Below are 16,136 nucleotides of genomic sequence, written 5' to 3'. Positions count from 1 at the left end.
ACCTGAGCTCAAGTGCAGCTGAGTGCTTCTTAATGGAAGAGGAGAAGATTCATCCTGGTGCCTGTGCAGCTCTGGCTGTACTGTCCTGCTCTTTTTTTGGGCTCAACCTGGGGATTGATGGAATGAGCTTGTCGGGTGAAGGAAGTAAGACAAGAACTGGTTACAGGATCAGCAAGGCATGTAGCTTCTCTAATTGCACTCTATCACATGCAGATAGGAGCTCTGACATTAAAGAAAGATCAGCCCACTCCCCTTAACAAGCGTTCAGGTTGTCTAAAGTACTGGTCGCTTGTGAAAATGTGGGGGGAAAAAAAGAACAGAGGGCAGACACAGGCTTTCTGCTGATTTTTATCAGTGTGGCTCTGCCAAAGTTGCTCACTTCTGGTTGCCAGGCACTCAAACTCTGGTTCTTAGATTACCTTCCTTCAACTCTGCACAGCGCATGTTGGTCCTGACCCAGAGCAGACAGTGCTTTTTCTGTTTCCTGACATGTTGTTCATAGCTCTGACAAATCCCTTCATTTTGACCTGAAGCTTTTCTTGCCTTTCCTGGTTAGATGCTCTCTTAAACAGTTATGTCAGAGCAGAAGTAGGAATTCCCAAATCTATTGCATCTAGAATTGTGACTGAAGCCAGAATTGTCTCTGCCCTCAACAAATATACAAGAAGTGGACTGGGGGTGAGCAACATCTGAGTGATGCTTCCAGCCTGCATTGGCTAGATTTCCCCTAGCATCTTAAAAGACCTAAAGAACAGGACTGAGAGATTAAAGGCTGATTTTTAAGCTGTCTAAAAGTAACAACTCTGTTGGAACAAGTTTCTTGATTAATTGGAGACTGAGCACCTGTGACGGCTGTCAAGGGGGTAACTGTCATAAAATGTATGGTGTGTCATTATAGGAGAGCAGAGGTGTCTTACAGAATGGAAAGTTGGAGGCAGAGAGAACATTTTATATGACAGCTGAGAGGTGGGAAGAAAGGAAGTTAAAGCAGGGTTGAATAAAGGAAACAATGGTAAAAGCAGAGAGTTCAGTGCAAGATTGGAAAACCTGGAGTTTTCTCACAAAAGTGTCTGCCACCCTTATCTTTACCAGTGATATCTAGTGATTGTAGGTTCCAGATTCTGTCTGTGTGTCTGTCTATCAGGTTATCTGTGCACTTTAAGAGTTCAGAATATGTTGCTGCTCCCCCTAATCGTACTGTGAGTCTATTTTTTCTTGGTGTCTCAAGTGCCAGAGACAAGTGACTATGTGACCTAGCTTTTTTTAAAAAAAATGCATTTTAAAAATGATTGTAGAGAAAAGTGGGAGAATGTGAACCCCGTCTTAAAAGCAAATTCAATTGGTTTATCCCCTATAAAATATCCAGCTCTCTGAGCCAAACTCATGAATTTGAGTGGCCTGACTCATGATTTTTGAACATGGGGGTTTGTGATACTCATCTTCTGTCACTGCAGTATCAGATCCTGTAATGCTTCATTCTGATCCAAATGACCAGCTGGCCAGAACACTGCATGCTGGGATCTGTAGGTTTTGCTGGCCATATGTCTGCATTAAAGATAAGCTTGTTTGCTCTAGTCTAAGCAGACAATCTGCTCAACTTTATGCACAATTAGATGTAGCCTTTCAGCTGCTGGCAGACTGCCAGCATGGCCCTTTCTGCTGCATGGAGTTCAGCACCCTGGGTGTTAGCATTTCAGGAACTAGAGTTGTGGCAGTTTTACATGTTCTTGTAGATAATGGGATGGCAAAGCAAATAGCAATAATTCCTAGCATGCCTACAGTGTTTTCACTTGATGGCCTAATGGTGTATAGATATGAAATAATAGTCAGGCATTGGCATGATGGGGAAAGTGAAAATGGAGGGGAAAAGATGATTTTACTGTGACCACGGTCAATCAATGGTACATTCTGCAAGGATAAAGGAAGGGGATGGGAGAAAGCCTAAGGTAGTAGTGTAGAATGGAAAGCTTGGGAGAAAACAAAACAGGGGATGGAAAATTCAGTTATTTGGTGCTTTCAGACTAGAGTTCAGAAAAGCAATAGCTTAACTCTGAAGGTTTGTTACAACAGATTACTGACTCAGATCACTTTGATATGGAGATAAGGGACACCAACAGGGCACTGTTAAAAACTGATGCGGGAGGGGAGGTGTGTCAGAGGCAAAGGGAAAGAAAAAATGTAGATAGGAAAAGATATGAACAGAAATAGGATTTCTGTGAGGAGAGTCTATTCAAAAGTCATGATTCCTAGTCAAGAAATGGAAATGTAGAAAGTAGGGAACAATTAATGACTGATACAAATTGGAGTTGATAATGAGTAGAAAATGACAAAGGAGGCGAGGATAACCTGGAATAATCCATGACAACTGTAAGGAGGATTTTTTCAGGTACATTGAGAAAAGACAACATAGTAATGGTACTGGAAACTGTCACTAAATTGTGACATTAAAAAGGCTGCTAAGACTGTTGAAGGGCAGAAATGCCCTATTTTTTTTTCTGTTTGGAAAAGAATATGGACTCACATCAAATGAAGACAATAAAACAGTGTTTCAGACACTATTCAAACTATTTGCTGAGAGCGGGTAGAGTTAGACAACATTTTTTGTTCGTCAAAAAATCAAAATGGCAGAGCCAGATAAGTTACTTCTGAAATCATCTCAGGAGGCTTGTGGCATACTTATGATGCTAACCTTTAATAAAGCTCAGCATTGCAGAAATATTCCCGTAAACTTATCTTGATTAATAGTTGTGATTCAGAAGTCACTGAATGGGTGTATTTCTGCAAGGGGTCAGAAGGGACTTCAGCTGGGACCAGTGCCAGTACTGATATTCTTCACTTACTTATAAATGATCTAGAAGTAAAGGATTGGTGGAGAGACAAATAATGACAAGGGCAAGACAGCTACAGAGATCTGGTAAACTGGGATTACTTAAATAAAGTACATTTTGGTGTAGCTACATGCAAAATCCTATATATTCCAGGAACTGGAAGCCAGACTTGTATTCTGGAGGCTGTGGCTCTGAAAGGAAATCCAGGCACAACCTACTGAAGATCAACTCCCAGTCTGATCCTGAGACTGAACGGGCTAATATGATCTGTAGATGTATAAACAAGGGCGTAGCAAATAGAATCAGGGAGGTGACTTCACTTTTGCATATATTGCTAGTGGAATCAGAACTGGATTACTGCACGCTGCAAAACTGGAGAGTTGCAGAAAAGAGCCACAAAATGATCCAAGGGTTGGTGAGAGACATAAACAGTTCAATCTGTTTGTCTTACAGAAAAGAACACGAGAATGACTGTATTACACTGTGTAAATACTCCGTGGAGTTTAAGTATTGACTACTGAAAGTCTATTTAGTATAGCAGAGAAAGGCGCAGCAGGAACCAGCATCTGAAAATTATAGCCAGAAAAACTAAAATGAAAAATTAGGTACAAATTTTAACAGTGAAATGATTACCAGCTAGCAAGTGCAATGGGTGAGTCTGCATCTCTTGGTATCTTAGCATCATGCTGGATGTCTTTCTGGGAATTGTGTTTTAGCCAAATGCAAATATAAATTGCTAGTCCCAGACTTGAGTAACTGAGTTTGGTTTAATGGGCAGTGGTATGTGGGAATCCAGAACAGGTGATTTCCTGGTACGCCTGGCTGTAAACTTGACAACAGCTGTGGAGGGTGATGTTTAGCTTGGGCTTCTGCGCTGTCAGTGACAATAACACAAAGGTGACAATGGGTTACTGAGACAGTTACGTTAAGTGCAGGACTCAATGCAGCTGGCTTTGCTTCCTGAACTACGATGCATGAAGGCTCGAAAGAGGACCGAGAAGGTTTCTGACTTATTGCTGTTCATTGTGGAGGGTAAACTGTGTAGCGGAGACCTCTCAGATGTAATTGCTGACTCTATAATGCTGGGAGAGATTTTATAGCATCACTCTAAATGGGTATACTGTGGCAGGGGGATCATAGTGAGTCTTGTCTACGTGTTTCAAGATTCAGCTAAAGGAGGAGGAGAAGTACCTAGACAGAGGATCATTTCAGCTGCTTTGCCATTTTGACTGCGGAGGAAGTGACAGCCACTCAGTCTGTAGCTCTATTTCTTTGCTTGGAAGTGCAGTGTTTTTGGAGCATTCCTTATACAGCATTACAAAGGGATTTGTGGCTATTTCCTTGGCTGAATACTTTGGGTAGTAGCCTTTCTGTAAACTTGCTGAACAGTAGCCTGGGTTAGAACACTAACATCCTGTCCTCTGAGCTTCATTAGCACGCTCTTTATTGGTTTAGCAAAAGCTGGTGCATAATGGGCCCTTGAAGATGGAGAGGTTGCATTTCTAAGTGGGAGATAGTTTCCTTTGGCCACTCTCAAGGGCCATTTTGATAGCTCCATCTTGGCTTCCCCAAAAGCCCAGGTGCTGGAAGGAAGAAGGCCAGGAGACACGAACCTGCTTTATCTCCATGCATTAACACAGCTAATTAACTCCCTTTCGACCTGCTCCCCCCACCGCCACAATTAATCCCCTATCAGCCTCGTCTCCAGCCATCTGAAGAGTCTGTTTCTGCAGAGGTATTTACAACCCACAGCTAGCCAGCAGAGAGCAAGTCGGCCCGTTATCAGGGCTCTAAGACAAATGGCTGCCTATCTCCCCAGTGGCCTTGCAAAATCCAGCAAAGTGCTATGCTGTGCTGGCCACCTACTTTCACCCAGCCTCCCTTCTCTGCTAACATTTCACAGATGTGACCTGAGCCCTCCCCTTTCATTGCTTAACAATAAGCAGCACCTCCCCAGCTCTGTGAAAGCTGAGACCAAGAGCACTTTACTTCTTAGCCTGCCAAGAGCCACACGGGGACAAGGCTTTTCAAGCTGTCTCACTAAAATCCAAACTAAAAGACCCATAATGAATGAGAGAGCGGTGCTTCGTGTTAGCAAGGATAAAAAGAGGTAGCCAAAATGTAGACAGAAATACCTAGTGTGGCTCACAGCTACCCTTATTCCTGGTTAGGAGAAGTGATCCTTAGGTTCGTGAGTGTATGAAACTCAGCTACAGTATCCCATAGAGTTACCTGACATTTATAGAAGTGGTTTTGACAAACAAGCTTTTTAACACAGTGGTACAGAAGGAGTAAAACAGGTTAGTGTGCATCTGAACAATCAGCTTTCAGATGTGGGAATCCAACTGAATAGCTGGCTTAGTGGGTTCAATGGTACCTGAATGTCTGTTAAAACTGAAGTCGGCTTTCCCTAGAATTAATTCTAGGGTGTCCGTAGCTGCTGCCTTCCAGCAGGGTGCACTATGGTGCCAGCATTGTCAATGCTGAGCACAGAAAAGGAAACCACAGGAAAGTAAAATGAGAAAGAAAAGCACCAAGAGCAGCATCAAACTGTGGAGAAGGAATGGCCTGAGTTTCCAGACTGTGTGTGGTATACTGACCTCCTGAACTGTAGGTATGGAGAAGATGCTCTGTCACTTCCAAGCTTAGACAATTTCTTGAATGGACAGTGGGCTTTTCACTAGCTTTCTTAGCATCCTTAGTGATCACAGGCATGTGGTGGACATATACAAATACATAAGCGTGTCTCCTACATCCTTCAAAAGCAGAGATAGTTTTCATTTTGGTAGTGATGTGTCTACAGGGGAGCTTTAGAGGCTGTTCAGGTCATCCTGCAGTGACCCAAGAGAATTGCCTGGGAGCAATACAGGATGTTGTCCCTCCTACAAGCTGGGGTGCGGCCAGCTCAGGAGTTCTGGATCAGACTGGAACCTCTCACAGGGCAGCACAGCAGGAGGACTCCAGAGCCAGTTAGTATTATAGCTTTTGACTGGCTGTCCATGGTCTGCCTTGATTTCTGGAAAGGAGTCTGTTTTCCTTGGGCTTTGTGTCTATGGGTAATAAAGCAGTGCATTCACTGCTTTTGGGTCCTAGGTCTGTATCACCTCAGGGGTCTTGTTTAGTCAGAGGCTTTGGATGAGTTTATCCTGGAGCAGGGCTGCTGTCAACTGAGAGCTGTGGTGGAGTCTTTTGCCCTCCTGACTGCTGCAGTGAAAGAATGAGGGCAGAAGCAGAGTCTTCGCAGCAACTTTCCAGAGATTGTATTTAAAGATTTTTTTCTCCTGAGTAAAAGAAATCATTGCCTACCCTGTCTCCATTTCAGCTCCTTATTCACCGGACATGGAAAGGAGATGAACTTTGTGCTGAACTGATGGGAAACACTGGTAAAGCCTCTTAGAACCAGAAGTTTTAGCTTTATTAGTCAGCCTTGGCCTAACCCTTTCACTAGGGCATGATGAAAAATTACTTGCAGGGGGAAGCCTGGGGCAGTCTGTGTGTCACTGAAGTCCAAATGAGGTCAGCTTTTGCCAGGAGTGATCTATTACTGAAGGGGCTCTGTGTAAGGAGTGCCAGTTCCTGCCTGTGCAGCAGTTGGCATTGGTGCCAGCCCTGCATATAGCTTTCCTTTGCTGTTTGCTGCCCCTTTGGCCATAGAACTTATGCAGGGAGGGATTCAATGGGCATTGTCTTGTTCTACTGTAAACAAATATTATATGGATTGAAATTCTGCATGCTGAAGAGTTGGGTGACTGTGTGTAGAGGGAAAAGGACAAGGGACAGTTGGTCTATGGTTATGTTTGTATAGCAGTTGTAATGTGCAGAGATAGCTAGGCTATCCCAGGCACTGGAAGATGCTTTGTGTTCAGAATTAGCTTGAATATCAGTACAACTGCACTGTGCTGTGTGGATATGCTCAGTGTGACAGTCTTCTCGAAGTGGTAAACTCTTCAGGTAATTTGGGCCAGAATTCGTATCTGGTTTAGTATGAAAACATCGACAGTTTATAATTTGTGCCATCTGTTCCTTGTCCTAAACCCTTTTAACTAGTCCTGCTAATTTGATGATGAGGTAAGAAATACAACTGGGGGACCAACAGGGCTTGTAGCCTTGTCCCTCCTGCAGGAGGGTGAACTGGATGTGCTCTAAGCATTCGGTAGGTTTTGAATCACAACATCGACTGCTTTGTATTCTCTCAGAATTCAGAGATCAATGTGAGGTTCTTTGCCCCTAATCCAGGCCCTGTTCATCATTATCACCATCTCAAAGTGGCCAGTGCTTTGTTATCAGGAGAGGCAAAATCTTACAAGGTGGCCATAATCTCCTCTGAGAGTCAGACAGATATTCTCCCGTGGGTAAGAAAGTGACAGTGACCGAAAGCTCTAGGGGGAAGCAGGCTAGAACAAAGCTGTCCATTGCATCCTTTCATCAAACTGTTAATCTTTCTTTCAAAGACATCACATTTGTTTGGTGACAAAAGCCCCAAAGAAGCTGAATTGAGCCTGAAATCCTGTAGCAAGATTTAGAGGAAGCGTCTTTCATTCAGAGCAGGGAGGGGCGAGAGACTCCTTCTTTTTCTTCCTACCAACCAATGGGCTCACAGAAGCCCACGAAGGTGACGGATTAATGCAGGGGCTCCCCAGGTAGATGCTACGTGACTCCTGGCACGCTCCAAAAACGTTTCCACAGCGACCAGCTGAACAAGAAATATGGAGTGTGACGAGATCCAGTATAAACTTGTGCTTTGGAAGGAGGGTGCTTTGCTACTCTGAGAGATTTCTAAATTTACTACAGAAGACCCAAAAGACACGATGATCTATATTGTAGTTGTTAGAATTCAAATAGCAGAGATTTTAATCAGTTTTCCCTATTCCTTTTAAGTTTTGATTGCATATTGTCTTGCTGCTTCCTCTAGTGCACAGCCCCATTCCAAATCTTTGTTCTGGATGCTTTCTGTGCAAAGTCTGTATATTTTTCTTAATAAAAAATAAAATAAAAAAAGGTAAAAGGGATTCTAGCTCTATTCCAATTATTAGGTGGATTTAGGACTAAAGGGCAAACTAACTGGACTATAAGGGAGGCTGTAATTTGATGTGTATTAGTTCTGTGCTAGCTTTTTCAGTCCTTCCCATCCTCTGCTGCTCATTTATGTCTGTGTATTGTCCCTTCTTTTGTGTTGGCATTGCTGGCTGTGCAGCCAGATTCCAGCTGGAAAAATAACTTTATTTTTGGCTAGACTATTTTTCAGCCAGATCATTTCCCTGACCTGGTTCACTGAGCAGTAAATTAAATAAACACTTTTGTGGTCTCTATGATGGAAGAGTGATGAGGGAAGGAATAAGGGTTTGGGGGCAGAGGCTGCTTCAACTGGATTAAGCAGCACTGTTGTCAGATGTCTAAGTATGGCCTGGATTCGACCCAGTACTCGGAGGCACCTGAATACTGTCCATCTGCGACAACATTGCAATCCCTGAGTCTTCCTTGTCAGCAGGAAGCAGGTATTTTGTGGGTAAATGTAAGGCCCAAGCCTGTCTTCATCGATTGTGCTGCAGAGATGTCCCCAGTGGGAGAGGATAATGGAGAGGAAAAGCCTCTGAAGAAAGATCATTTTACTTTGAGGTTTGGGCATGGTTGTATTTGTGTGTCAAAGACATGGCAGGCATTAGGACCATGCAAGAGCCGCCTAGCAGCATCTGACTGTTTGTAAGCTGTGCTTTCCTGGCTCTGGAGGCTTTTTAAAATAGTACTGAACCTGCAACCAGTCTGTGTTTTCATTTAATTATTATTAAATAGTTATATGGGGAATTGGAAATATTGACAGCAGTGTTAACATATGGGGTGCAGGTGGTGTGTCAAGCAAATGCAATAGATTTAGTTTGAAGCCAGTAAGTGGCATGAAGGAGTTTGAGCCCCACATTGGAGTGTTTGGATGTGTCCTTATGGCTGGTAGGCTGTGCGTGAAATGTCCGTGTGGTGAAATTTGTTGAGAGCCAGGGCGCAGTAACCTTTCCTTACAGCTGCTCTGCTTTGCAATTTGTCTTTGTTCCCTACAGACAGCAAATTAGAAGTAGGAAGCTCTTCCTGGTGTAGGATTTTCTGTTGGAGGGAAATGGAAGCTAAATCCCATGGGTGTAGTGTAGCATTGTCAGAGCTAAGTGCTTGGGGTCACACAGCCTAGCAGCGGCTACTATCGCAAAGGGAAACGGCCTCTCTCTGGGTGTTATTATTTGTCCTATAACTCTGTACTTCACTCTCACTCAGGACTGCAGCAAGATATGTTATAACCTGCGCTTGTGGCAACATATTGTGTTAATGGTAAGTGCAACCATGCTGTAGCTGCTTTTCCCTCGAGAGGCTTCCTCCTTTGAAGAGGAATTGAGAATGTCACTTTTATGACCCACTGTGAGCTTTTGCAACATGGAGCCTCTCTATCGGGCTGTCTGACTCTTAAAGCTCTTTCTTCCCAAGCTTGCACTGAAATGAGGCATTACTGAATCACCTCCAAAGCAGCAATGTTACGAGAGGTCATACTGAAAGTGGACTAGTTATGGCAGGAAAGTTCTTCTGCAAACAGCCCTCTTAAAAGGCTTTTGTTTAAAAGCTAATGTCTCATGCATCCTATTGCCTCTGTGAATTACAAGATTCAGACCGTAGCTGAGACAGACATGGGGGATGAGACCGGGATTTCTGTTGGCGACTGGAAAGGAAGAAGAAGCTGAGAAGGAGGTTGACTTTTGAAATTCAGCCCTGGTGTCCTGGCAGCTGTTGAAGGGCCATAAAAAAAGGCAGTGGTTTAATGCTGGGTGAGCATCAGGATCTTCAAAGCACTTTCTTGTTTGGGAAAGATGTAAGGAACTCCTCAGAATTCCTGCCTGTGTTTGAAGGGGTGGAGGCTGCAGCCTGATCCAAAGAGGGAATAGGAAGCTCCAGATCTTCATCCAGCGGATACTTTTCCCATGCTCTTTCCTCCCACACAGCAGCTCCCTCCCTTCCCTTCTGGAGCAGCAACAGGCAATAGTTTCAGCACAGACAGTGCTTGGCTTCCTTAGGTTTGCTGGGTGCAGCTTAAGAATTAACTTGCTCTTTTAAAAAAATGTATTTTGAAGAATGGAAACCTCACCAGAGCGGTGTTACTGTGAGAATTCTCTAGTGTGAGAGCAATGACCTCCAGTTCCCTGTACCTCCGTGAGCTCTGCATGATGAGTGAAGTAGATCTGCTGCCTGATTTAGTGACAGGCTACAGCTCACACAGATGCATGTTAAAATCAGTATTTAATTCTTGGAAAGTCAGCTTTTATTTGCTGTCTCTTAGTTCTAGTTGTATTCCCTCCAATGCAAATAATAATAATTTAAATATTTTTTCCTGCCAAGTTTTATCTAGCAGTCTTACAGACTGATGCTCTGAGCTTCGCAGCCTCCCAGTAAAAGACATGTTGTTTGATACAGGGACTGCCATCGGATATTCCGAGCAAATGTTAGAAAGGATTTGAACCCAGCATCCTGCTTCTGCATTTTTATAGACATACAGACCTGCACCTACCTAACAATGATTTTACTCCAAAGAACCATTTATAATACCAGGGAAATTTAAAAGTAAAAAAAAAAAGTAAAAAAAAAATAACAATAAAGGATAAAACCATTTAATTTTCTTAATTCTCCTCATCCCTTTTTTTATTGTATTATTAAATGTATTACTAAGGCTTTCTCTTGAAGGAGTCAAGAAGGCATATGCATGTTAAGTTATTATTTCATGCTGTTCATTAGCTACTGATTAACGTAAATTTAGAGTGATTTATGACATCATTATTTCAAACTCCTACAAGACAGGTGGGCCTGAAAAAAAACATCTTGTTTGAAGATTGTGACGTTTGAGCTGTGATGGGAGAGAATACAGTTGTCTTGGATCTTTCAAGGAGAACAACTTTCTCCATGTCTCATGAGGTCAAATATTGTTTTCTGGACCATTTCCTCAAATACTGCTAACATGGTGAGGTATGGAAAAAAAATAAGTACTGAGATAATGGGCTCTAATTTCTTCCTTTGAAGAAAAGGACCAAAATAAGCAGATAGGTTCAGAACTTTAATGTGATGTCTTCTTAGAAGGCAGATACCAGCACAGTGTGTCAATGGCAGTTTCTGAATGGGCTTTGTGTGTTGCAAAAGTCCAGTCTGGAAAAGGATACTGAATAAATCACCTTTGATAGCTGCGTTAGAAAAATGTCGCCAGTGATCTGGTTAGTAAGAGATGGAAGGTGGCACTGCTGCTGCTGTTTCCTACTCTACAGAATTTATTCTACAGAATTCCTGTTCTACAGAATAAAGAGCAGCTCTATGACTAATCATCATTCTGGCTGAAAACAGGATCTGAATTAAAATGACATTACAGTTAGAGGCAGTTTCTTACAATGTTTTCCTGTCCTCAACCTATGTTGTGTGGGTCCAGTTGGGATTGCCCTGAAGTAATCTGCTTGATTTGTTCAGGTCCTCATTTCACAGGAAGACTTATGCAGCATCAGCAAAACTTTATTTTGTCCATATTTGCACAGAACTAGATGCAGAATCAAGGATCAGAGAAGAGCTGGAAAGTGTAACACCTTAATATTCCCCAAAGGTCTCACATTTATGAAATTACAAATTTACGCCTTTTGAGAGTTTGCAGCTTGGACAGATGGTTCAGAGATCTAGCATAAAAGTGAATGGAGCTGTCTTCAATTATATCTGTCCATTTTTGCCAGGTGTGAAGGTGCACGGGAAGTTCCTTTGATCAGCAGAGTTAACTGCTGATGAATACTCCACAGAGATTGATAAACCTGTGACACTGGGTAAATATTCTGAGAAGATCATGGATCAATGTACTGTATCGCCCCAGAGCATATATATAGGGATTTAATCAAACTGAACTTGATTCACTCTACCTTCTCTGTGAATTCGTCCAACAAAAAGAAGTCTGAATCCAGATACAGTTCCTGAGAGCATTAATACCCCTGCGTTTTCTCTCACCTTCCCCGCTTGTCATGCTCCAGGCATTTCTTTGTGTATACAAAAGCTATCACATGTACCCAGGCTGCTGCGTGTGTCCAGTATGTTGGGATGTGTTAGCAAACTAGATAATCCCTAAAGGCTTTCACCACCCAGCAAGGCAAGGCACAGTCCTATTCTTGGCAGACTTGCTTCTCAGAGGACTGGTCCTAAATCAAAGACAAAGTTCCTCAGTCCATTATCTTTTTGTCAGAGAAACTCTTCCAAAAGCTTACAGTCCCCTCTGCAAACCAATGTGTAAAGCTTCAGCAAGAACCACCAGTATTTGGATGAAGGACTTGCAGATCATTTCTGCAAGTTCAAGCTGCAAGAACCCTGCACTGAAAGCAAAGTCAGTTCAGTGTTCAAAGGAGAAATAGGAAAAAAGTTATTTGTCACAATTATATTCAGACCTATTTGCTTGCCACTTGTCGCTCAACACCCCTAGGCATAGTCTAGCTACTGCCACTAGCAAATGCTGAAAACTTGTAGAGGCAAAGTTCAAGAAACTGTTTGAAAGCTTGTCAGCAGATGGCCGAGTGCATCAGCCACTGCATGATAAGCCTTGTAGTAAAGTGTTCTTCATCTGGGTTTCCATGCTATCCAAGTAGTGAAGTTTCTTAAGGACACAAAGATTTTGTTGGAAACATAGTCAACCAGTCAGAATTTGTAATCCCAGTGGCTGAACCATAATATGTTTTTACTCTGGGTATGACAAATATCCAGTCCAGTTTGTGTCTGCATGAGTGGCGCTGGAAGGACTGCATGGGAGACTGGGGTTGCCTTGTATGTGAAACCACTGCTTGTGAAGACACTAGCTCATGTTTTAATTAGGACCTGTGCAAAGAATGTCACAGTGCAAGGAAATTGAAAAGATGGTACACACCTGAACTCACCATGCCCTATGTTAAATAGTGCTTTACTTTGCTGTGGTCCCAGCTGTTAGTCTGTAGTGGAAACATGGAGCTGAGTGAGTCAGAAGTAAGCTTTCCAGTGCAGAAATCTCCTGAGTCTTGAAAGGCTGTGAATGTGTCTTTTGTACTTCTATCCTGCAGCCAGAGTCAGTTTGTCAGGAAGTTCAGTGACTGTCATGGAAGGTAGGCGTTCCGTGTTTGCACATAACTGAAGAGGGTACTTTGAAAGCAGATGAAAGATGACGTAGGACTTATGTTGTGCATATTATGATATAACAAACCTGTGGAACCTGCTGCTGAAGGAGACAGGAAACAATGGTGTCCAAGAAACCTTTGAAAAGTACAGAAATACAGAGAGAAGAGATAGGTAACAGGTGAGCAGCACAACTTGTGACACCTGGTTTTACAGGGCTTTGAATTCTGTTGTTCCTTTCTGATTCTGCAGCTACCATATACATGTTCCTTTAACTTCCTTCCTCCCTTAAGCCCGCAACTACTGTAGTTTGCCATGAAGTGTGTATGAGACTATATCTACTGTGAGTGAGCGTGCAAGAGCCCAGAGCTACACAAACACTGATTGCCCAGTGAGCTGCTGCCTCTCGACTGCCAGGCAAGCCAAACAGCCTGGGCTTCCTTGCAGCTGCTGGCAGGCCAAATAGCTTCAGGAGCTGCAGTCAACCCTTAGGCCATGTCCTGCGGAGAGCTGTTGTAGGAACTTGTGGTGTTAAAGCCCTTCAGCCCTTTGTTGGATGTGACTAAAATTGGCCAAGAGTCAGAAGTTAGTGGGAGGGGAAGGACTGGCAGCTGACAGCAATCACAGAAGCCCTTCCCCAGGCTAACCATGACATGAATAAGCATGAGTCACAGCATAAATTGATGAGCCTAAAATTATCTACAAGGATAAATACTGTCTAACTGGCCCTACACATTATAGGCTTTCTGCTTATTCTGGAATTGGCAGATTTTGTCTGTGGGTGCAGATATCCTGACCGCTTGACTCCAGTCCAGTAGCCTGACAGCTCCAACTGCATTTTTTTTTTTTTTTTTTTTTTTTTGGGGCCTGATGCTTTTGCTTTTAGACAGAGATTCAGCAGGAACCTTTTTACCTACATTGTAGCCTCCAGGCATTACTGATTTGGCACTGAAGCTGGTATTTTCTTCTCCTGGCAGCTCCTTGCTGCCCGGCATTGAATCCAAGCTGATGCTCCAGCCCCCTCCCCTCCAGCATTGTTCCCAGGCTGTCGTGTCAGATGCAAACCAAATAGTTAGTGGCCCAGAGCTCCTTGCATCCAGGAGAAATTGCATTTTCACACTGGCTCTGAACCTCTTCTGCAGAGCCAAAGCAAAATTAATGCAGAAACTAGTCCCTTTGCCCCTACCACGCACATCCTCTTCAATGGTGGAGCCAAGAAAGACTGAAGAGAATTAACCTTTTCTGTAAATTTCTCTGAGATATGAAATACCTCGCTTTCCACTTTCTCCTCATCTCTTTGCCAGTCACTGCATCAGGGAAACCAGTCTTCCCTGGAGCAGGAAAGCGCCTTCTTCCTCTTCCCACTACTAATGCTACAAGTTTATTTTAAGAAGAAATTTCATACCTATGAACGATTGCTATAGCTAGTCTTGGCTCTCTATAGCTGTTAGCTAGACCAAGTAGGTGGTAAGAGCTTGTTAGAGTAACTGCTGCCCACTCAGAAGCAGCCAAGAATAGCTGCAGCCTCTCCTAGGGATCAAGTATGCAAGTCTGGAGCTCCGGGGGTCCCTTCCTGTGACGCATATGACATTACTATCATAGCCATGGGAATATGCTACTGTGTGAACATAGACCCAGGCATCTGGAAATGAGGGCAGCCTGTAATGCTGAACTGATAAAAGAAAAAAGGGCATGAAGGTTTCTGGTCTCCCCGACTTCCCTCTTTTCAGGCGTCACAAACTCCAGCGCAGCCTTGTGTGCTGTTAACTGGTCAGGCAGAACCCACTGCAGTCCTTCTCCCAGCTTAGGGACAGCTTGCTCCGGGAATGCTGCCTCTCTCCTTTCCAGTGACTCATGAGCACATTCTCACACAGGCTCCTGGACTGTCCAGCTAGAGAAGGGAGGCACTGTGGTGGTGCTGCGGAGCCTGCTGTGGCTGGGACTGACCTTCTACCATGTCCCCATGACCAAGCAATATGGCTACAGCTACTTTGGCACTGGTGAGAGGAACTTAGATCTGCCCTTCATGATGTGACTCTCCTGTCTGGGAGAAAGACTTGAGAACATACAGATTTTATGCTTAGGAGATTTTTGTTTACTGCTTGTTCCAATAAATGTGTGAAACCTCTGCACTTTGAGTAGGATTCCTTTGTGCCTGGCCCTGATTCTTTTCTTAGGATTTCACTGTGTGCAAACCTCCCTCAACTCCAGATTGAACTCCCTGTGTCACTGCAGATCCTTTAGATAGTAACAAATGGTATTTTCTTCCATGATGGGCAAAGCCCTAGGTCAGAAATCAAACCTTGGCCATCTGTCTGATTACAAAGACACCATGCTTACACAAAAACTAATATGGAGACAACATGAATGAATGCCTGCTGTCACCCATGAATGACAAACAAAACCAGAGTTGGAGTCAGAGTAGAAAGCTGATGCGTACTATACGGGATCTGTACTAAACCCTGAACTCTAGAAAGGCATATTAAAGAAAGGAGAGTATTTTTTTCGGATGTCAAAATTAGAGGGGTCTTTCCAGCTCATGGCACTAAACTGTAGAAAAAAATTAGCTGTGGGCATCACCCAGTCTTTTGAAAAATATGTTCATCCAGGTTCATCTCAAGGCAAGGTTTAATCCAGTGACTTTTCCACTAGTAAAGCTCACTGAGCAGAGCTACCTGGGCTAGAAGACATAGTAAATCCTGTATGTAGGAAAAGAAAGAAAAATATTTTCCTTTCTGAAGGGCTGTTGGTTTCAAAGTTTCATAAAATAGAGATGGTCAGCCAGAGATTTTATCTTAGTTAATGAAATCTTGGCTCTGTCTCCCAAATCAAAAAGATCTTGGCCAGCTCAAGGGGCTGAATGTAGAGCTTCCATTTTACAAAGTAAGGCTAAAAAGAACCATTATAATCTAATTTAATTTCCTGGGTAATACAGGTTTAGTCTTATCCTTTGTTCCTGGTCTATGCTGATAGGTATTAGCAGATGATTCGGATGAAAGCAATACAAGGTTAAGTGGCACAGTAGTACATAAAAAAAGCTGTGTTGATTTGTAGCCCCCAGATAAATATCAAAGAAATGGAGCCAAAGCAATATCGACCCTGATAAATTTAATGAGCCTTTCATACCAGGCCCATAAGTAGCACTTCTCAAGTAGTAGTGGTCAGTAGGTGGAAGGTGCATACCTG

At 43.2% G+C, this 16,136-nt stretch overlaps 1 protein-coding gene across 4 annotated transcripts in view; it reads left to right on the top strand.

Moving 5' to 3' along the window:
* RSPH9 (radial spoke head component 9) overlaps positions 1-16,136 on the top strand; it is a 76,627-nt gene that overhangs the window by 3,841 nt on the left and 56,650 nt on the right. Inside the window, exon 5 of one of the 4 annotated variants that reach the window (XM_032995316.2) lies at positions 14,825-15,078. The exons of 1 other annotated variant lie outside the window; for it this stretch is intronic. In XM_032995316.2, the coding sequence (XP_032851207.2) occupies positions 14,825-14,985 (161 nt within the window). In that variant the 3' untranslated portion in view covers positions 14,986-15,078. Of the gene's footprint in view, positions 1-6,150; positions 7,780-11,560; positions 15,079-16,136 lie in introns of those variants that run through there. 2 more of the 4 variants (XM_032995319.2, XM_032995318.2) reach the window with 2 other exon arrangements.

This window comes from Tyto alba, unplaced genomic scaffold (genome assembly GCF_018691265.1).
Source record: "Tyto alba isolate M040663 unplaced genomic scaffold, T.alba_DEE_v4.0 Super-Scaffold_16, whole genome shotgun sequence".
Taxonomy (NCBI): domain Eukaryota; kingdom Metazoa; phylum Chordata; class Aves; order Strigiformes; family Tytonidae; genus Tyto; species Tyto alba.
Note: the sequence above shows the minus strand (reverse complement) of the source record. Positions and strands in the feature narration are given on the sequence as shown.